This window comes from Anastrepha obliqua, chromosome 3 (assembly GCF_027943255.1).
Source record: "Anastrepha obliqua isolate idAnaObli1 chromosome 3, idAnaObli1_1.0, whole genome shotgun sequence".
Classification (NCBI taxonomy): domain Eukaryota; kingdom Metazoa; phylum Arthropoda; class Insecta; order Diptera; family Tephritidae; genus Anastrepha; species Anastrepha obliqua.
Window position 1 is genome coordinate 11,778,158 of NC_072894.1, and position 22,398 is coordinate 11,800,555.

General features: G+C 37.2%; 1 protein-coding gene across 2 annotated transcripts in view; it reads left to right on the plus strand.

Annotated features, from left to right (window-relative positions):
• LOC129241041 (opsin Rh4) overlaps nt 1-22,398 on the plus strand; it is a 90,945-nt gene that overhangs the window by 12,998 nt on the left and 55,549 nt on the right. Inside the window, exons 1-3 of one of the 2 annotated variants that reach the window (XM_054877174.1) lie at nt 4,006-4,315; nt 4,390-4,575; nt 4,959-5,305. The exons of the other annotated variant lie outside the window; for it this stretch is intronic. Of the exons in view, the coding sequence (XP_054733149.1) occupies nt 4,257-4,315; nt 4,390-4,575; nt 4,959-5,305 (592 nt within the window). The 5' untranslated portion in view covers nt 4,006-4,256. Of the gene's footprint in view, nt 1-4,005; nt 4,316-4,389; nt 4,576-4,958; nt 5,306-22,398 lie in introns of those variants that run through there. 2 annotated transcript variants of the gene reach the window in all.

The following is a 22,398-nucleotide window of genomic DNA, read 5'->3' on the forward strand; positions in this document are numbered from 1 at the left end:
ATTGGAGCGATGGAAAAATTTGCACTGAAGCTGGTACATCTGTCTTCATTGCCGGCTCAAAGATGGAATCGGGAGTCGGAGCAGGGGTTTTCTCTAAATCAACACCAATTTCTCTATTTCCTTAAAATTCCCGAATACGGCTGGTTCAGACAGAAGTCTTTACGATCCTGCAGGCATACAAAATCCTTAGTGAGCGTGAGCACAAGGGAGATATTAATATTCTTTCGATAGACAAGCCGCGTTCAAGGCTCTGACGACGCCATGGTGCAGATCCAAATCAGTCAACTCCTGTAAGGACGAGATTAAATATCTTGGCGCGCAGGTAACATTTCTCTCTGATCTGCGTTGCAGAACACAGGAGCATAAGGGGAAATCAGCATCCATCTGACTGTTGTTAAAGGGGAATTGCACTAATTATTTCTCAGGAAAGCGCAGAAAAGATGGAGTTCCATTCCTTCGTGTGCTATTGCAAAGACTTTTGGCCCCAGTACAATAGACGGAGGACTCAGAAAGTCCTGGCGACTCCTCTCCATTCAATTTCTAAACTCATAGTTGTGTTCACCGGTAATTGGATGATCGACGCACACGCGGGAAAGCTATGTTTACTGTAAATGTAAAGGAGACTGTAAACGTATCTGTAAATGTCCGCGTTTGGCAGCTAGAAGATTAAGGCTGCCACTGGGTGTTCCTTTCCTCGATAGTCCGGGACAGTGGACCAACTTATATCCCATAAATCTTCTCCATTACATCAATAGCTCTGGCTGGCTGTATATATCTGCCTATTGGAGGCCTCATAATGGTATCAAAAACGGCGCTTTAGTGCTACTTGGCGAGAGCCAGAGTGACACTTCCACCATTTCACCTACCCAGGTTAGTATTGAAAATTCCTAAAATCAAGGTTGGTCTTCATAAATGCAGGCAAAGTTTCGCACAAAACTTAGGCTCTTCTTTTTTCCACTTTTGTGTTAGCAGAATTTTTATAATAACGGTTACACAAGCTATGCAGGCCACAACATAAACTCACCTGGGTGGGCTGACTAATTCAATTGCAAACACATTACAGTCATTAATATAAAAATAATTCCCCAACCCTGCGCGAGCGAAGCTTCACTCTTATTGGGTTTTCACTGTTTGTTTAGTAAAATTAAAGTCAAGTCTCTTAAACTTTTTAGCTGTAACATATGTACGAGGGGAGTTCAATAAGTACCCGTGTTGGAAATGAAGACACCATTTTTTTCAATTTTTTTTTATTTCAACGTATTTTCTTGTTTTTGTTGTTGTTGTTGTTGTTGTTGTTGAAGTGGTTGATTATTTCCACTGAAATAATCCTATATAGTGACCAGCACCGTTTTACTACCGCCGTCCTTGAATAATGATGTGCTTTTTTTTGTTGTTCTAAGTCAAATCGATTTAGTGGAAAAGACTTTCCTTCGCTCCTTCCGCTTGACATCTCCTGCAGAGAGGATTGAAGGGTAGATTGAGTCTAGCTGCATGATCCCCTACTTTCCAATGGCCTCCAAGGGTTGCAGTGATGCGTGAGATGTTTGGCCGAGAGCATCCTAACAGATCATTCGTCCTCTGGATTTTGTATGACGGTCATGTGTTTTTTGTTGTAATACATGTAGTTAGCAGAGAACTGCAGCGGTGTAATGCTACTGCTTACACACCGCTTCAATACTCTGTTTCAACTCACTACTCATACTCAAACGGCAAGTGATTTGAGCTGAAGCATTCATTTCCATGACGGTGTGTGTGCTGATCAATACCGCTATTACCGCGATTGTTGAGTGTATGAATATCTCGTATACTCGGGTGTTAGATTTGAAAGCAATCGTATATTCAACTTCGGCTAAGCGGTGTGACGTGTGAAATCTGTCAAATGAGGAAAACACCGCAAACACCGCGTCGTCATCCCTTGCAAATAGTGAGATTGTCTGCAGTATAATTCATAGCAGCGCACGGAAAAAAAGGATTTTTATACATATGTAGCAGTATTTTTAAATGAAAAGTTTTTTCTTTATCGAAGCAGTGATATTATTTTATTATATTATTGTACATTACTATTAATTATGACAGAAAATAAAATGAACTTTAAAATAAAAATTGAAAACCAAATTCATTATTTTACAAATTACTTATCGTACAAAAACAAATAATAATTTTTCTTTTAACTTACATACTTCTAAAGATACTTATGTATAAAGATATAAAGAAATTTTCTCAGCAATAAAATTTGAATTCTCCGTCATTATAAATCTTTTAAAAATAAACATATAATCACATGCACACATTAATATACATATCTGCAAGTAGAGTGATGCGTGTCCTTTGTTAATGCAACAAAGATAAAAAAACATAGATAAGAAAGTGGACTCCTTCGAGTGCTAATCATTTATGTATTGAGAGAAAGCGCGATGGCATAGATATTTTTAAGCGGTACTCTTTTGCTTGTGTGTTATGATCTATTTGTGCGGTGTTTTCAGTATTGTTGTCATTCGGTAGCGGTCATATGCAGCACCGCATAGCCGAAGTGATCGAACAAGCGGTAGTTATAAACGAAGCAAAGACTGAACAAAGAAAGACTCGGATGTGCAAACGATATACATAGAACATTTACTGCTCTGTTGCGGTTCTGCTCAGCGCAAACACCGCTTAGTTTGCGTTGGTCGTACATATTGATACCGCTTTTTTTGTGAGTGGATCGCAAGTCAGAAAAATACAACCGCTTGCAGTTCTCTGGTAGTTAGTTGCTTCCATCTTCTTTCGGCTAAAGCGTGGATGCTTTTAATGTGTTGAGTGGGGTGGAGACTGCCACCGCCTCTGCTATTTTTAGTGTCGAACCTTTTCTCGCTAGCTCATCCGCTATCTCATTACCCCGTATGTTCCTGTGACCAGGAACCCCTCTTAGAAATATACACTTCTCCCAACGCACCGGCCATTTTTTAACTTTTTTGTTGGTGCGTTATCGGGGTGAAACGGCACCTTCTTTTTCGCCAAATGCGGCCGTGTCTCTTTCAATTTTTCGTCAAAACATCGTCGCCATGACCTTTCGGACCGATGCTACTGTCTTCGCCTTCATTGGAGCAGATTCATGGATTTCTCCCATTGCTTTGATCGGTGCTTAGTTTTTGGTGTGTAATGATGAATCCAGGTTTGAGTAACGATGACAACTCGATGCAAAAATTCCTTCGGATCTCATTTAAATTGCCCCAAACACTGCTTCGAAGTTAACTGCCGCATCGGCTTGTTGTTGCTTGTGAGCAATCGCGGCATCCATCGACAATTTTTTCATCGCCCACTTATCATGTAAAATATTAATTGCCTCTGGCCTCCCTTACTTCGCGCACTTTCGTTCGTCGATCAGCGAGAATCATAACGTGGACATTTGAATGATTTCCATTACCGAATTTTCCATCTACGCGAAAATCACGAAACTCGTCTTACTCGAATAGCTGCCAAATACAAGCTAACCTCTCAATTCGTCTGAAATATGTTTTGCCGCCGTTCAATATATTTGGCAGCACACGATGCTAACACCAACTACCCTCAGTAGCGCCCTCTGTCATCAAGCGCGTATATTTATTTAACCGCCCTCGTATGACGACGTGGCTCAAACAAATTTCCATGTAATCAGCGGAATGGGACTGTAAGTATATAACTCGGGTCGGTTCGGGCACAAATTGCCAACCGTATACAAAATTTTTCTTATTAATTTGCAAAGGGTACGCTCGAGGCATATATCCCCTGCACTGCGAGCTTTAAGCGAAATCTGTCCATCACATTTGCTCCACTCTAATGCCACACTCTTGGCATTGATTGCCGTGTCTGCGCCAATGGAATTCGGAATTTGTCAACTTGCAACATTTTCTCTGCCACAGCGCCGATTAAGCGGCACGCAAGCAAAGTACATTGCAAAATGTAATAGCAAATTTAATTAGAATCACTATAAGCCAACCGCAAGAAGTTCAAAGCTATGAAACTATAAAAGCCCTTTGCATTCTTTAGTGTCACTCACCATCAAAATTTGCGGCTGTTGGGGCTATGCTGCGCGCGGCGCGATCTCAAGACGTTTTAAACGGCTAAATTAGTGTAAGAATTGTGTTGTGTGGCCGAGAGAGTGGATTTGTTTTTGTTTCTAAGTTTCTTGGGAGTCGCATAAACGGCAGGTGGGCGCGTCAACGCCAAAACGCTACAGAAAATTTGTAATCACACACACAGCATCTATCTATTTGAGCGCCTAAGTAAATCATAACGAAATGACAGTGCTGCCTTGTTGCAATGCCAGCCTAGAGCCTGTGCTGCGGCCTGAAGCGCGGTAAAATATTACTCATGCCCCACGAATGCACGAACGTATTGTGAAAGTTGAATATTTTGTTTTTCATTTACCAGCGTCTCTGGCGAGCTACAGTTTCTGGGCTGGAATGTGCCGCCCGATCAGATACAGTACATTCCCGAGCATTGGCTGACGCAGTTGGAGCCACCAGCGTCCTTGCACTACATGCTGGGCATCCTCTACACATTCCTCTTCTTCGCATCGACCATTGGCAATGGACTTGTGCTGTGGGTTTTCATGAGGTATAGACGATTTTGATTTAACAACACATTTGTGTGTGAATGTGTCGGTATATGCAAGGTGGCGCAAAATTAATCACCCTATCGGAAGATTTACAATTTTTGCAAATTTGACACTTGTGAACTAGGCAACTGCAGCACACAAACATACAACACAAACAAAGGAGTGCGTAAAGGTCAAAATAAGGATTTATAAAACCAAAATATTTTTTTTTTCCTTTTTAAAAAAGTTATTCAAAATCAACACTGGATGATTATTTTTGTGCCACCTTTTATATATCATACTTGCATGTATGTGGATTTCCAACAACTTCGTTCAGATCAGACCACAATTGCAATTGATTTACTAAACGATCTATCACCATTTTTTCTCTTCGATTCCACAGCGCCAAATCCCTGCGCACACCATCGAATATTTTCGTACTGAATTTGGCCTTTCTCGATTTTGTTATGTGTGCAAAAGCGCCGATTTTCATCTACAACAGCTTCCATCGTGGCTTCGCGCTCGGCAATACCTGGTGTCAAATTTTTGCCGCTATCGGCTCATATTCGGGCATTGGTGCGGGCATGTTGAATGCCGCCATCGGCTATGACCGCTACAACGTCATTACAAAGCCAATGAACCGCTCAATGACCATGACCAAGTCCATTATAATGAATTTGCTGATATGGTTGTACTGTACGCCGTGGGTCATAATGCCATTGACAGGATTTTGGGATCGATTCGTACCAGGTATGTGGGCGGGAAGAAAAGTGGAATAAAGAAAAGTTGTGTTAAACGCTTGAATGGTTCGCAATTACCAGCCCCAGTACCGATAGGCAGGCGGCAAAGCTCACTAAAGGCATTCAAAGGATAATAAATAATTCATAACAGTGATTATATGTACTTACCTGCATACATATGTAGGTAATGTGCGAGCATGTGTGTGACGTATATGCACATACACTGCGCTAAATAAGTATAGCGCCAAGCCCTTGAGGCAAATGTTGACCATTTATTTTCTTATTTAATATTAATAATTTTATGAAAATATGGTTCATTCGACTACAAAAACCAAAAAAATTCAAGTTTCAAACATTGTGCAAATTTACAAAAAATTAAAAAAAAAAATTTCATCAAAATTTCACACTATTTAAGTCGAATTTTTAGAAAATTCTCAAGTATACAGCTTTAGATCTCCTTTGATTCTGAATCAAATGCAAGTTTCAGGTGGCTCAAAAATAGCTTTTATTTTTAAAGAATTTGTTTCCTGGCGGCTTAGTGCATTTTCGTGTTCACGGATGGATCGAAGTTGGAAGGAAAGGTTGGCGGAGCAGTTTTCTGCGAGGAGCTCCCCATCAGATTCAAATTCAGGTTACCGGACCACTGTAGTGTGTTCCAAGCAGAGGTAACCGCAATCAAGGAGGCAGCTGATTGGCTGCTCACATGCGAATAAGGGCTCTCGGTTCAGTGATGGTGCATTCGAAACTAGTCAGGGAATGCCTAACCTCACTTTCAACTGCGTCCGAATTCTTTGACACAGCGACATTGCGGGAAACTGCGAGGCGGATGAGCTGGCCAGACAAGGGACATGTGAGGTGATCTCCCCGCGAAGGGAGAGAATTGGGATCCCCCTGACTACCTGCGGTCTGCTCCTGGAAAGATGGGCATCGCGCCAACTCAGCGAGCGTTGGGCAAGTACACAAACTTGTAAGGTCGCGAAATCTTTCTGGCCACGTGTGGACCTGAGGCGCTCGGGCGAATGTCTGAGGTTGACAAAATATCAGCTCTCGAATCTCGTGGGTTTTCTCACAGATCACTATGCGCCAGGAATGCATGCTGTGAGGCTTGGAATTACCTCAAGTCCCTTTTGCGATGGATATATGGAGGATGAGGTGGAATCATCTCAGCACCTACTCCTTAGCTGCCCTGCTCTGGCGGGGCTAAGATCCAGGCATCTTGGCTCTTACTTCTTTGCTGCGCCTGCTGATATAGCAGGCGTTGACATTAAAAATCTGATGAAAATCAGTAACACAAAGCGGTTGAAGCAAACGCAGCACAGTCATCGTTCATAATCCACACACTCTAAACCCACCCTCCTAACCATCCCAGCACCACCTCTCCCCGCCCTCTCCCCGCATCCCATCGGTCTGCCTCTCTCACCTCACCTCCTTCATAATGGTATCACGAAGGACGAATCCGTTTTTCCTCGTCCAAGTGTGCTCATTCCTCGGGCAACCATACCAACCTAACCTTACCTAGTGCATTTTCTCCACATAATGAATGGTCGATTGTATGATTTTCGAAGAAGAATGAACTATTAAACTTAAATGAGAAAAAAATAAATTGCCAAAACTTGTCAATAAGTCCCTACTGCCAAGGCGAATCTATTAAAGTTGGTATCCAAGGCGAATTGAGTATCTAAGCTGGCGCCATTAAAAAGTTACTTTATTTTTCGCGATTTTGACAAGTCTGACGTCAGCTCCCTTCGCAATATAAAACAAACGAACAAAACAAACAAAAGTAGGAGAAATCACTTGTTTGTGAAAGTTCAGTGAATGGCTTGGTAATATTGCGATTTGTGAGATTTAAACTAATCAAAGTAATGAAAACGAAGTGCCGTGCGTTAAATTGTGAAAGCTCTAATTAAGGGGTTATATACCTTGTGAGCCCGAAGAAATGAACGATTTTCATAATTTTTTTTAAATATGTTTTAGAACTTTTGTTCAAATGAGACATGTATCATACTCAAGGGTAACTCTCGAAAAATACATTTTGGGGTTTTTAGCAGCTCAACTGAAATCAAAAAAATTAAATGATTATTGTAGAAAAATATTTTTTAGTGAATTTGAACGGTTTATTTACCCAAAAAAAAATTTTCTCGATATGAAAACCGCTTTGCACCAAAAAAAAAACGATTTTTGAGGGGTAGAAGTATTAAAAAAAATTAATTCCAGCGAACTATGCAAATATTTATAAAAAGTGAACCGTTCAGATTCACCAGGTTGTAACTTCGAATAATTAAAAAAAAAAAAATACCAGTCTAACGGTTAGACGCGATAGAAGTGAAACCTTCCGTAAAACAAACTGAGAGAGAATAAGACGAAAGCAGCATTAGGAGCGGGATAATTATAGGTTCATTATAATATTGCTATAAAGTTCATATTTTATTTTCTTCATTTTATTATTATTCATCCTCAATGTTTTCAATTTCAACAAATGATACGAGTGGCTTATGATAGCTAAAATATGATACAAATGTTTTGGTTTCGATGTTGTCAACATATCTTTCAAATACCGCGTCAATTGTTGTTTTTGATCGTGTTGTCGATTCAGTGCGATTGTTACACATTTTTAAATTGAATGTTGTATTGAGAAAGTCAATTAAAGGAACCGCTGTGTTCAATGCAAAATTTACGTTAAAATCGCCACTTAAAATCATTGGAACTTTATTGTAATCTTTTCTAAGTATACGCGATACTTCTGGTGTATACTTTATTAAATTTTCGTGAATGAATTCCGTGATGCTATTTATTGATTTTTTTTCTGTCGATATCACGACACTTTTCTGTATTATTTTTCGGCATAATTGCGGTAAATATTTAAAAATGAAAATATTTACGAATATAAAAATACACACGCGGTTGCTATTATGAGCGTCCCCGGCAAAACCTGCGTGACCGAAACTCTAACACAATTACATTTTTTTGAATGTTACAAACACATATGCACGCAGGTTTTGCTGAGGCGTCACCGAAACTCTAACACAATTACACATATGCACTCGTATTTGTTTGAAAATCGACTTTTTTTTGGTTCTCCGTCACCTTTGGAAAATGTGTAAACAGGAAGCAAACTTTATTCAAATATTTTCTCTCATTTTTGCATCAGTAAAATTAAACAAACGCCGTAGCCGAATGGGTTGGTGCGTGACTACTATTCAGAATTCACAGAGAGAACGTCAGTTCGAATCTCGGTGAAAACACCAAAATTAAGGAAAACTATTTTTCTAATAGCGCTCACCCCTCAGCAGGCAATGGCAAAACACCGAGTTTATTTCTGCCATGAAAAAAAGCTCCTCATAAACATATCATAAAATAAAATAAAATAACTGTATAAAAAAATTTTTTTTCTTGTGATTCGAACCAAGAATTTTGGATCGGAAGCTCACATTGCTAGCCGCTCGGCTATCGCGCCATGCTGTCGGCGCTGGCCTAAAAGTTATTTAGTTCGTCGCTACGTTTATATGTAATATTCGTAACCAAGAGTGTCGCTTTTTTCGTTTCACTTTTTCTCAAATCACTCCCAACGATTCTAAAGAAGTTTTCACTTCAAAAAGGATATAAATAATGATCACCGGTAATTTTCAAAAAACACGACTTCGAGATAATCGCGTCTAAAGTTTTGCGTGCACTTCATTTATGGTTAATTTTTATTCTGGTTGTGCGCTTCCACGGTCTGTAACTTTCGTTCTAGTGCTCCGATCTTTGTGATTTTTTGAATTTATATTTTTAAGGTGATGTACTTTTAGAATAAGCCATAAAAAAAATTCGATTTCAAGGTATATAACCCCTTAATGTAAATCTTCCAAATGTAGTTTTAGGCGTTTTTATGCGGAAGACGCCGCGTTTAGAAAGTATGTGTGCGTGCGTGTAAATTCTTCTGTTTGGTTGTTTCCATTCATGATTCAATTATTAAAGGTTTGCTCACTTGTGACATTAGAATTTTGACACTCCCTTACAAAAGGTCGCATTTAAGAAGGGCGTAGAAAGTGGAAAAATTAAATACCTTTTTGGTAAAAATGGTAGCAAAAAACGTTTTCTTTTTACTTAAATTATAACTGGTACAAGCAGAAATTGCCAGGAGTGATATTAAAAAAAATGTTATTAAGTTAAACCCAGATTGATATTTTGTGAATTAATTTTTAAATTGAAAACTGATCACGAAGTTGGGAAGTTTTACCAATATGAAGCTATTATATTACCTAAGCAGTATGACCCTAATGAATTCCTTGCGCCTTGCTTAAGTATGCTATGCCCACGTAAGTTTGGAGTTTTGACCGCCAAGTCGCGATTATTCATTCCTAACTACTTGACAAACTACCACGGGCATGAAACACCAAATGATAGAAAATGTTGTTTGTAATAGCAGAAGCTCCTCGACAGGCAATGGCACACCTCCGAGTGTATTTCTGCCATGAAAAAACTCCTCATAAAAAGCCATCTGCCATCAGGAGGCTATGACTAGTTACATATTGCTAAATGAGCTCTTGTTGGTAACTTATGTATCTTTAAAGTAACGTAGTAAGTATTTCCCCCACCTGTATTTGAAAAGCGTTGGACTCAAATTATCAAAACGTCCATCTTTCACGTTCATTGCCCCAAAAAGATGATTTGTTATATCCTGATTTAAGCTGTATGTCAGTATGTTTTCCATATCGTCTTGGTTATTCACATTCCGAGCAAGTGCTTATACACGCCTTTGAAAACGAAATGTTTTTCCTACAAATTTTACATTTCTTCCACTTTTGCTAAAAATTTCTAGAGTTAACAACCAGGTGTCTTGCTAAGGGAGCCGATTTGTCAAGAGGGAATGAGAAACTGAGCAAACCTTTTATTATTGAATCATGGTTTCCATTGCTTTCGCCTACTCTTCTTCTTCACACACAAGTAATTCGCCTTCCTTTTGCTTGTTTATTCATGGGCTCTTACTACACGGCGAATTGGGAAGGCGCAATCTGTTTCAATATCATTCTTGGGTGGTAGCGGTAAATCAGCTGATCTGTTTTTTTTCTTTCGCCGTGTCCATGTGGCTGTCAGCCCAGAATGAAACAAAGCGAATTCATTCTTTGTTTTCTAGTTTGCCAATACTTGGGTTTGACAATCAAACGCACAAAACATTTTTTTTGGTCTAGCGCCACCACCTTTAATGAATGCGCCTTGCCTAGTGCCATAGTTTTTTAACGCAGTGTATGTATGTGTAACTGTAATCGAATATGCACTAATGGCAAACTACGTATGTTTGTACAATATGATTTATGTACGCAGTAACATACATATGTACATACGTAGATATTAAATGATAAGCGCACTGCCAGTAATTTTGAAATAATTAGAGCTGTAAAAATAGCAGTCACCAGTCCAGTCGTCAGCAAAAAGCTACTTAAAAATAATCAATTTTTTTAAGCAAAATGCATGCAATACTAGGAACGGGTATGACAATACAATCATGCTGTTAAGCAATCACCGTTATGATATACAGGCCCTTATTATGAGCAACATTCGATCTTCGACTGTAGTCGAAAGTGCTGATCGAACGAATTTTCATTTGGTATTATGATGCTCATTCGTTGAAGAATAGGACTATTGTGAATTTCGATCGCTCCACGCATTTACAATAGATAATTTTTTCTCAGCTGATACAGCAAATCAAAATAAAAGAACAACCGATTGTGTTGAAATTCTTTGCTAACAACATTTTTAAAAGTTAAAAAAAGTATTTTTTGTGAAAATGAGTACAACGGAGTTGTGGTTCGACGATTCATCGGACGATGAAAGATTAGTGGAACTAGCTAGAAGTAGTAAACAGTTGAGGGGCGCATCCAACCCCCTAGAAATGGCTTCCACTGAGTAAGTTTAGAGTTTTCAAAATGTGTTGACGTACTTAATATTACAGAAATTTCCTTACAGATTTTTAAAGAACTTTAGATTATCTAAAGAGGCGTTTATGAACCTACTGTCCAGCACAGAAAACCAGTTGCAGCAGTGCACCCGAGCCAAATCCATTCCAAATATTTTAAAGCTAGCCACAGTTCTGCGATTTTTTGCTCAGGGATCGTACCAATTGAGTATTGGTAATGAAGGTATGCTAGGACTTGCTCAACCCACTGTGTCTGTTGTGCTATCGGAAATAATAGATGTCCTGGAAAATTATATTTGCCAAAGATGGATACAATTTAGTAGTACAGAGGCTGATCTACAAATAAGAAAAGCATATTTTTATAGCAAATACAGCATAAGAAATGAAATTCTTAGAATATTATAGACAAATCTAAAAAGTATTAAACAGAAACCTTTACGCCACAGTTTCTGTTTTATTTTTAATATAAATAATCTTTATTCAACTATTCGTCATTCGAAAAAAATATGTATATCAGTTCCTCTACGTATTTCAGCCCATACCTGCCAAGGGAAAATAAAAATGTATTTCTATAAACATCACAAAAAAAAACCATTATTAACCTTAATCCATTTTGCTGACGTTCTAACTGGTGGTCCCAAGCAATTCAGCTCCGTTGTAAATTCCTCCCATTTTTTTGCTGCTTGAACTTTGGTGCAAATCCAAATTTGGTTACTATAAAACCATAAATAATCGCAAACAACTTACATTTTAACAAGTTTACCCACAATACACAACACAATCGAAAGCAAAATTGCATTCGACTCTAAATTCGGTATTCAACGAAAATTTGGACAGGGCTGCACCGCTCATAATACCAAATTGACATGCGATTTTCGATCTTCGACAACCAACGAATATCGAATCTAACTCATAATAGGGGCCACAGCTAAACTGAATCCTTCATCGGACATCGCTCATCGAGAACCTATGTGCATACAAGGTATGTCACAAAAGTTCACGGACTGGTCAAAATTGAGTAAACTGAAAAAAAATTTGGCAAAGTGGATTCTTTTATTCCCCTATAATTCCCTACGGACTCTATACACCACCAACTTTAACCAACCGACCAACCAAGGACTATGGAGTTATCAAGATGCCAAAATTCACGTGAACCATCCATTAAAGTCAAATTGTTTTTTTATTCCGGCAATATCAATAGTTCATAGGGTGTTAAAATTTTAGTATTTAAATTTTATTTTATACCTATTTTATTAAGAGATCCATATTTCAAGGTTTGTTAGTAATTTTTGCATAAACAAAGAAGCTTTTTTTATATTTATATGGAAATGGATATGGAAAACTGTATCCGCATATTACCGGTCGACTGCTGCACCGGCACTTCTTAAGCTTTGCGCAGCGTTACGTTTCTTGGCAGAAGGAAGATTTCAAAAATGCCACTATTTCTTCCCTCTGCCACTCTTGCGCAATTCTATGTGGAGGGCCGAAACTATCTAATTCGCTTGCGTAAATATCCAATTGTTCAGCATTTTGTAATTTATTTCGCCAAAATGTCCGAGTCCCATTTTCAATTGATGAGTTAAATTCCATTAAATTCACCAAACGCTCCAACTGCCTACTTGTCGAAATTTTTATTGATCTGGAAAATGTTTAAACTCTTTGTTATTATCTACTTATTCACGTTCAGGTTTTCACATTTACTTACAATTTTTCCGCCATAATTTAAAATTTTCACAGCTTCTCCTTGCAAAAATGATAAAATTAAAGTGACGAGCTGTAGTTGCATCAGTTTGAGGCGTATAGATACACAATACAGATCATAGATGACTAGATGTGAAACTCTTTTTCTCGTGAGAGCGCTGAAAAATGTGCATTTTTTATAACATTTTCCAATATTGCCACACCGGTAGAAACATGAATTGGGTATTTTTGAACCAAAGGTCTGGAATTTTTAGTTTCCACACCACCATTGAGGTTAGTATTTAGTGTGCGGTTGCTCAATAGTATATTACTCGTAAACACCTACATATACTAAAAATAAGCACAATCCGTATGAAATATGTACATAAATAAGCAAAAAATTTAAAAATTTATATGTAAATGAAATTATTTAAAACTGAAATACAAAAGTAATTTAATAATAATAAAGTGATGAACGCGAAGAACATAAGTTATAATTAAAAACGTGCGATTTTTTAATATAACACAAAAATTGGGTAACAAAAAAAAAAAATTCTCGAACAACGAACAGAATAAGTTAAAGCAAATTACCTTTAATTTTTGTAAAATATCTCAAACACAAATTCAGTTCCCTTACCTACGCTTTTCAACCAAAGAATATTTACGTATATACAAATTTACATAAACCAACACACAGTTTTCAATAAAATTACATTATGTAGATAAGACTAATTAAAAGTAGAAGTCGAAAAGGATATAACGAGCTTTGGATTCTACAAACTCACTTAAATTCAAATTATTACATTTCAATTGAATTAATTTTAAGACAAATAATTATAAACATGTCAACACGTAATTTCTCCATTAAGCAAAAACGAACTGTTTTCGTCTGTTATTTTTGGCGCGTTTCTTCTGGCAGTCTGCCATTTCGCCTATCAGCTGTTCAAAATCCCATAATGTGTGAGTGCTGCCAAGTTTTGAAACGTCCTCATGGGCGCGCTCTCCCTCAAAATGAATAAGTTTCACATCTAGTTATCTATGATACAGATGATCGTCCTTACAACAGATGATAATCGCGCTACCTGGCTCGTTTGCCGACGGTCAGTAGCAGGTTGCCATACTTAATGCGATATTCATTATATGGTTGCCGAGAGGCTATCAGTCTCATACATAATAGCGGTATTAGGGTGCATTGACATATGCATTAATTACCGATAAATCCACAAAATTTATGTACCAGATTACATGCAAAAATTGACAATCAGGGAAAGGTTTCCCTTCATAGAAATTATTTTAGTGTAACATTTCGGGGTTTTTGGTTTGTTTAATTATTATTAAGGATAGCTAATTTACAGAGAGAAGGAAAAGAAGAAATCCGGGCGACATCAACAAAAACAAAAATTATCGAAATTCAACCATATTTTGCAGTCACTTGCAATTTGCACTTTGTTATACTAAAATTCAATGAGCTATGAAACTGTTTCCTCAGAAAAGCTGTAAAAATGTTGGTTCAAAAGTTGAAAGTTTTGAAGAGATTTTGAAAAATAAAAACTCATTAAAATAGGACAAAAACCAAAATTTATTGAGGAAGTTTAGGTTCAGTAAAATACTCTGAATCCATGAAACAAGAAACTTAACCTACTAGGAACGCACAATCGTATACGGCTAATTTGGGTGCCAGGACACAGGGGCACGAATTTCGCTATTTAATAGCGGACGTATTGGGAACGTAACTGGAAACGAAATAGCGGACGTATTGGCGAGATAGGCTGCGGCCTCACCTTTAATAGGACCCAAGCCGCCTTGCTAGCGTCCTTTGCGAAATTTATTCGAAAGTGTTTTTTTTGTTTTTTTAGAATTTTTATGCTTCAGATGTGGCGCTTTTAGAGTAAACCTTTGAACGGTAAATTTGCTGGCTGCAAAATTTGCCATTTCTTTAATTTTGCTCGTGAAAGGACGGAATTTGGATTTTACAGGCTTTCTTCGGTGTTAAAGCCATCGCAGTTGTGCCTTTGCAGTTCTTACCATAGGAGGCCACTTTTTTTACGTAAAGATCCACAACTTTTGGACTTGGCCCAATCTTTTTGGCAATTTGGCGATTTGAAAGTCTCTCTGAGGTTAAGTTATTGTTGGACTAGTTCTTTTTCGCGAGCTGTTAAACATGTCTGCTTTCCCATTTTATTAGAATTAAGAAGTTTTTGACCAAACCCAATGAATGCTTAAAAAACTATCCTTTTTCACTAAAGTTGTGCGCAAATAATGTTGGCTAACTGAGCGCCTCTATTCAAGTGAACCAATAAGTCAAGCACAGCATTATATTACAGCTGCTGAAGTTCTATTGCTGCGAAATACCGTTATAATACGTTCACAAGTAAGTAGATGATCTACTTTTTCGTGTTTAACTCGCAATCCGTAATTAAAAAGCGAGATTTCCCATACAAAATTTCTCTCCCAAAATCTGAGATTAAAAAATAGTTCTAGATTATTACCATACTTTTTTACATACAACCCTGTGTTTTCTGTGTAATAGATCATTATTTTTACACGTGTAAAGAAAAGCGTCAAAGCAGTGATGGTAAAAGAGGGAAAATTCCCTACATGTAGGGATTTTTGCCGAAAAATGTGGGCGTAAGGAAAAGAAGGACAGATTTTTTTAAATTCTGTAAATGTAGGGAATTTTCAAGAAGGGCAAAAAAAATTTTAAAATAGCGGGGTAAAATTAAAAAAGTACATTTAAAATAAAAATCTGCGGTAATACGGCAACATTGCCTGCACGATTTTTTCCTTGCGCGAAAATTGTTAGTTGTCCCACGTCTATGGTGCTTTTCACTTTTGAAGTAAGTTTGCAATTATTTTAGTTTTAGCTTTTTTTTATATTTGAAATGCATATATTTTACAGAAATTAGCTCCTCCTCTTCGACTGACTCTTCGGAGGAACACCAAGAAAAACAATGCAAGTATCGGAAACAAAAGTTCAATAACAAGTGGCTTGACGACGAAATTTTAGTAGCTAGTTTGAAGCTGTGGCTAACGATCCATTCAAATGCAAATGCACTGCGTGGAACAAAATTTTGAGCTGTGGCAAGTCTGATTTACCGAAGCACGCCGAAACAAAAATGCACCAAAAAATATGAAGGCAATTAAAAAGACATCTAAAATAAAGCGAGTAAACCAAATGGTTCCAGAAATTTCGAAACAAGACTTAGCATGTTCTTCGCTGAGCATAATGTTGCGCTGCAAGTGGTGGACCATTTAATCCCACTCTTAAAAGAAATCGTGCCCGATTCTGAAATAATAAAAAACTATGAGCTCGGAAGAAAGAAGTCCACCAGCATAATAAAAAATGAATTGGCAAAAGAGGAAAAAGACAATTTAGTTAAGAAAATTAAAAGTGAACAAATTTTCCATAATGATCGATGAGAGACATGGGACTCAATAAGCATATGTGTCTCATGGTGAGATTTTTCGAAGAGGCAAGCGAGCGGCTTGTGGTTAAGCTGCTGGATCTAATTCCAAAAAGAACTGATTGCACTGCAGAAGCTCTGTACAGAATTTTAAAAAATCTTAAGCACACAATTCAATTTTGGCGTTGCAATTGCCTCATTATAGTGTAAACACAGGAGAAAAAAATGTAGGGAATTTCGTAGGGAAAATTTGTTGTAAGCGTAGGGAAAAGTAGGGATTTTTTTTGGGCTGTGTAGGAATTTTTCAAAAAACCATTTACCATCACTGCGTCAAAGTAAAAACTAAATAAAATGGATGCCGGCAAAGAAAATAGGTTTGTAGGCATAATTCTAATAAAATGTTTGTTAGGTATTATTAACTATGGATTCATATGACAGAAAAAAGCGTGTGTCCATAAACGTGTGTCCTCTTATTACTTATTATTAAATGTAATATCGAGTTTCGAATGCGTTTTGCTGCCATAATTTTTTCGAACCTCAGTAAACGTCGTTTACGGATTTCCTCCAACTGTTTATTATTATCAGCCAATTGCGCAATTAAATTAGCTATTCCTTTTCCTTCTAAACTGGCTTTTGTTAATAATAATTGAACAAACCAAAACACCGAAATATGACACCAAAATAATTTGTACAAAGAAAAACTAAGGCGCAATCATTAAAGTTGGTGGCACTAGACCAACAACAATGTTCTGTACGTTTGATTGTCAAAGCAAAGTATTGGGAAACTAGAAAACAAATAATGAATTCGCCTTGTTTCATTCTGAGCTGACAGCTAATCAGCTGATTTACCAAAACCACCTTTAATGGATTCGCCTTGAGAAAAACCTTTCCCAGTATTGACAGCTGACTGTCAATTTTGCAGGTAATCTGCCATATGTGACCAAGTAGATAAATTTTGTAGATTTAGTAGTAATTAGTGCATATATGAACGTACTTTAAGAAGGGATATTTTGATGTATTTTTATTTTCGAGCACACTACAGCCTTCATTTGAACTATCAGAAACCTTTGTGTTACTAGATCAAAGACGGTTGCTTTAATAAATATTTCCTTCCTCAACCCTGCCAATGTTATGTAGCCGGTCATCTTCCTCTAGCTCATCTAACGGTAGGACCAGGAAAGTTGCTCTTTCCACAGGTTGAGTCCAGAGGGAAATGGGTGTTAGTTGAGTGGGTTTCATGGGGCATGTGAAAAGGTGGTTAGTGTCGTGCGAGGTGCCTTCACAGGCTGGACATATCGATAGTTTTGGAGAAAAGTGACACAATTCAAAAATACAAAATACTGAGTTGGGCCAGTTTTCTAGATAAGTGACGCGCCAATTCGATCACCTGACAAAACGACACTAACGCCATCTCTCAGAATTGCTTAAAGATTCGCTAATGACGCTTTTCCAGATAAAAATATATAAACTCTGTAGTTGATTTTTGCTTTTAACGGCAAAACTCCGAATTTGAGTTGTGTCGCTTTTCTCGAAAACCATCGATATGAATAGTATATTCTGGGTAGGTAGGAGTTTAGCCTGCTACAGTATCCAGAACGTAATTTTGGCAAGGTTACGCGGGTGTCTCTGGGTAACAGGAGCTCTTCATTTGCTATAGGTGGTCGTTGGACTCCGATAACGGCATCCGGGGTCGGAAGCTGAAGAAGGTGTCGTTTATAGTCTGTCTAAACACAGCCCGGGCCAGTAGTTGTCGTTTTGTTTTGTCCTGGATCTCGTCGGCGTAATTGAAGATGTGTGTCGCCTGACGTACCTGGAAGGCGACACTTTTTTTCTTCCATAAAAATTATTGCTTTTAATCAAGTTAACCGAACTGTAAGTTGATCCTTCTCACGTATCATGTCACATTTCGAGGCGTTTGCTATAGCGTAGCGCAGAAAAGCATGCTACGGATTCGAGATGTGGGATATTTGTGATTTTTTTAATAGTCTGAAGAAAAATGAAAACACGGTGTGTGTATGTATGTTTATGTTTTTATTTTTACTAATCACTTTAATGCTTTAAACACTTGTTGTATCTTTACATTCACTGTATTCATATCATAGTTTAAGAACTTCAATGCACTCTTACCGTCCATTTTGTATGTACTATGTGTAAGTGTGTATGTACATCCGAAACATTTGTTCTTACTTTTGTAGTATGTATGTATGTATGTAGCTGATGCAACCTTATACTTATGCATTTTATTTTATTTTTAACGCATTTTTCTTGCATTCGATTTGCTAACAGAAAATAATGAATTAAAATTAATTATTTGAAAGAAAACATAAAAATATATAAGTGAACAACTTTAAGGTAACAAACACTCAACCGACTTTTTTCTTGTCCACTTTCTCAATAACATCACTGAATTCAATTAATTGTTAACTTAAAGTGTGGCATGGAAATTAAATACGAGTGGTTCAGTTAATTTCTGTTTATTTCACCGTCTCTGAGTTAGTATGTAATATAGAAGGAAGGGAAAAAAATGGCAAACAGAAAGTATCGAATAGCTATCGGTATGTTTGAACAGTTAAATGATAATTTGCAAATCCATGAAGGGAGCCTAAGTAATTAAATAAAATTAAACTATTTAAATAGTTATACTTTTTTTCGCTTCCAGCATTTTCATTCCATTTCTTTCGTCTTCATTTTTTATCATCAATCATATTTTAGAGATCGATTACCTTATGAAAAAAAAAAAAATATTATTACCACATAATTTGGTACATACTCGTATGTATGTATAAGTTTAGCTTAAGTAATGTATACGTTAGATTTAAAATATATCCATGTAAATGTGCTCACATTCAGTTACTGCACTGAGCGCTAAAATATAATATATTTTATGTAGTTGGGTAAAACAGAAGTTTACAGTGACAAGAACCCAGCTTAGAAATTTTAATATACCGTAGGCATATGCATACATACATATGTATATGTATGTACGTATATATGCATATATGTACATCGCGCGACAAAATGATAGCACAATTTGACTAATTTTGAATCATTTTCTTTCGAAAGTCCTTATTTTTGTGTAAAAGTATAGCTCATTGTCTAACAAAAATTATATAAATTCCAGTTTACGAATTTCTAGAAAGATTTTTGGTATGCAGTTATATAACTCATTGAATTTTAGTATAATAAAGTGCAAGTTTCAAGTTGCTAAAAAATACCGTTGATTTGTTATAATTTTTTCCACTGACAGTGTCGGTAATTTTCTCCATATAAAAAAATGTCGTGCAATTTTTATAAGTGTCGGTCATTTTCTCCATACAAAAAAAAAAAATGTCGTGCAATTGTTATATGAAAAAAATGCAAATAAAAAAAATTAAAAAAAAAATCAACGGGATTTTCGAATAACTTCAAACTTTTTCTTTATCATACTATCATACTAAAATGTGTATGCATGATTTGAGTGCCTGCTAAGAGTTTTTAACAATACGTAAAGATATGGCTTAACGTAATATACTCGTATAGTACATACAGTTTTGGACAACTAAATAGAACCAATGCTTTTTTTATGTGGATTTTTGAGTAATTGTATTTCGGCTTGAGTGTCGAACGCGAGCTCCGACATAATAGCATGGATTCACCGCTCCATAACAGGTGATAAGTTATCGGCCCGAATTAACCCGTTTCCCTAGTTAAGCTGAAGTCTTTAACCCTTAAGGTTAGGTTAGGTTGAAGCGGTTGTCCACTGTGAGACACACTCAGGCTCATAGCCCATTCCGATGACGCATTGGTAACTTGTTCTTATCGCTCTTTTAAAAAATCCTTGATTTCAACTGAACTAAGAGCTTCCAATTCATCAAAGATTTGTCTACCTACAGTGGTGGCCTTATAATTAGAAACGATGTGCTAAGAAAAATAAAATCACTGTGCATATTTTTGGAAGACGTGCACTATGAATTATGAGCACCGTTATTCTTAGAATAGGCGATGAACATTGTAGTTAGAAAAGCACGTTGATATTTGATGGTTGATTCCTGAAAAAATTCACATTGTTTCTCTGATTATGTTTCTTGGCTGGCCACGAAATTAGAAACGCGCAGTTTTTTCTTAAATTTTCTATATTTATCTTGGAGTTAGTGTTAAAGTAAATATACTGAAAAAGTCCATAGATTAACTTTTCTAATTTTAGTTCATCTCAATTGTTAGAATGGGTAAGAAAAAGTCATGCTCCCCGAAATTGAGGGAGCTAATTGTACAGTGTTACAAAAAGGAAAAAATGTCAATGTCGGCTATCGCACAAAGGTTTGGCTGCTCCAAAAAAATGGTATTCGGAGCAATTCATTTGTACAAAAAAACGAGGAACTTTGAAACCCCAGCCAGGAAGCCTAGACCTCGAAAAACAACTCCAGCGGATGATAGGCATATTTGTAGGACCAGCAAGAGCAACCCTTTTATGTCTTCGCATGATATAAAAGCCGAAGTTGCAGAGCAATTAAACGTAGAAGTCTCCGCTCGGACGATAAGAAGGCGCTTACAAGAGGCGGGACTACGTGGGTGCATCGCACAAAAAAAAAACCGCATGTGTAAAAAAAAATATTATGAAACGGTTACGATTTTCTAAGGAAATGCTCAAAAAAGATTCAAGATTCTGGAATAGAGTTCTCTGGAGTGACGAATCGAAATTCAATTTATTCCAATCTGATGGAAAAACATATGTGAGGCGTCCTCCGGGCAAAGCTTTGGACCCCAGGTATACTGTAAAAACAGTGAAACACGGTGGCGGATCTATTATGGTCTGGGGAGCATTTTCTTGGCGTGGCGTGGGACCAATTGTGCGCATTGACGGAATCATGGACCAACATCAATATAAAAGCATTCTGGAAAATGTAATGGAACCATATTCCTTTGAGAACATACCGGTTCACTACATTTTCCAGCATGACAATGATCCAAAGCACACTTCACGGTTAGTAAAGCGTTGGCTTTTGGATCAAAATATTGATGTTTTGGACTGGCCACCGCAAAGTCCTGATCTCAACCCAATTGAGAACTTATGGGCAATTGTGAAACGAGATCTCAAGGACAAAAGTCCGAGAAATAATAATGAATTGTTTCAATTGGTGCAGCGAAGGTGGGAGAGCATATCTGTTGAAAGATGCCAAAATTTAACACAAAGCTTGCCGAGAAGATTGCAAAATGTTATAAAAAATAAGGGTTATCCCACAAAATATTAAAATTATGCTAAATTTGTTGAACTTTTTGAAGATATTTTTAAGTTTTCCTTGTCGTTTCTAATTATTTGACCAAGATGAATTTGTGTTTAGTATTAAGTTTATTTTTTTTTTTTTTAGGATTGTAGTAATGGTGAACATTTTTTATGTTAAACTGAAAGACTACTTGTTTTTGTATTATTTCTAATAAAAAAAATGATGTGGCGAAATAAATTTTAAAATTGCATTAGTAAAATCAAATGCTGCTATCTCGTTTCTAATTATAAGGCCACCACTGTAAAATGACAAGTCTACGTCTGGATAGAGCAGGACAGTGGCACAAAAGGTGCGAAATCTTTGTTGTTGTTGCTGTTGTAGCAGCATAAACATTCCCCATACATATACGTTGAATGCTACTGAAGTGACAGTCCTTAGACGGATATAAATCCGGTCGTTCCGGTTACGTCGAACCGACAGTCGTGGAACCGTTTTCCTCCTCTTCATCTAGACAACTTCTGCAGAAGTCATGTGTTTGCACACCTATCGCCGTTATAACTGAAATCAGTGTGCTAAATCTGTGCTTAACTCGTCTTAGCAGATATTCTGTGCGTTTAGCATAGAGCGTCTGCCATAATTGTCGAACGATGCTGGATGTGGTTTCATTTGTGTCAAGTTTCCCTATCGTTCATCGACTCTGCAGTTACTCTCAATCTTACAAGGGCCCCAGGAACCCATGCTACCTTTAGGTGAAATAACTCAGCCATCTCGTTAAACGAAGAGGGTCATAAATTACAACTCAAGCTACGAAACTGTTGGGTCTCCAAAGGCTCTGGCCAAAACTGAATCTTAAAAGGACAAAATGTCTGCTTGGGTTCTATAGTTCAACTACCAGTTTCCACACAGGTATTACAAGGGGTCA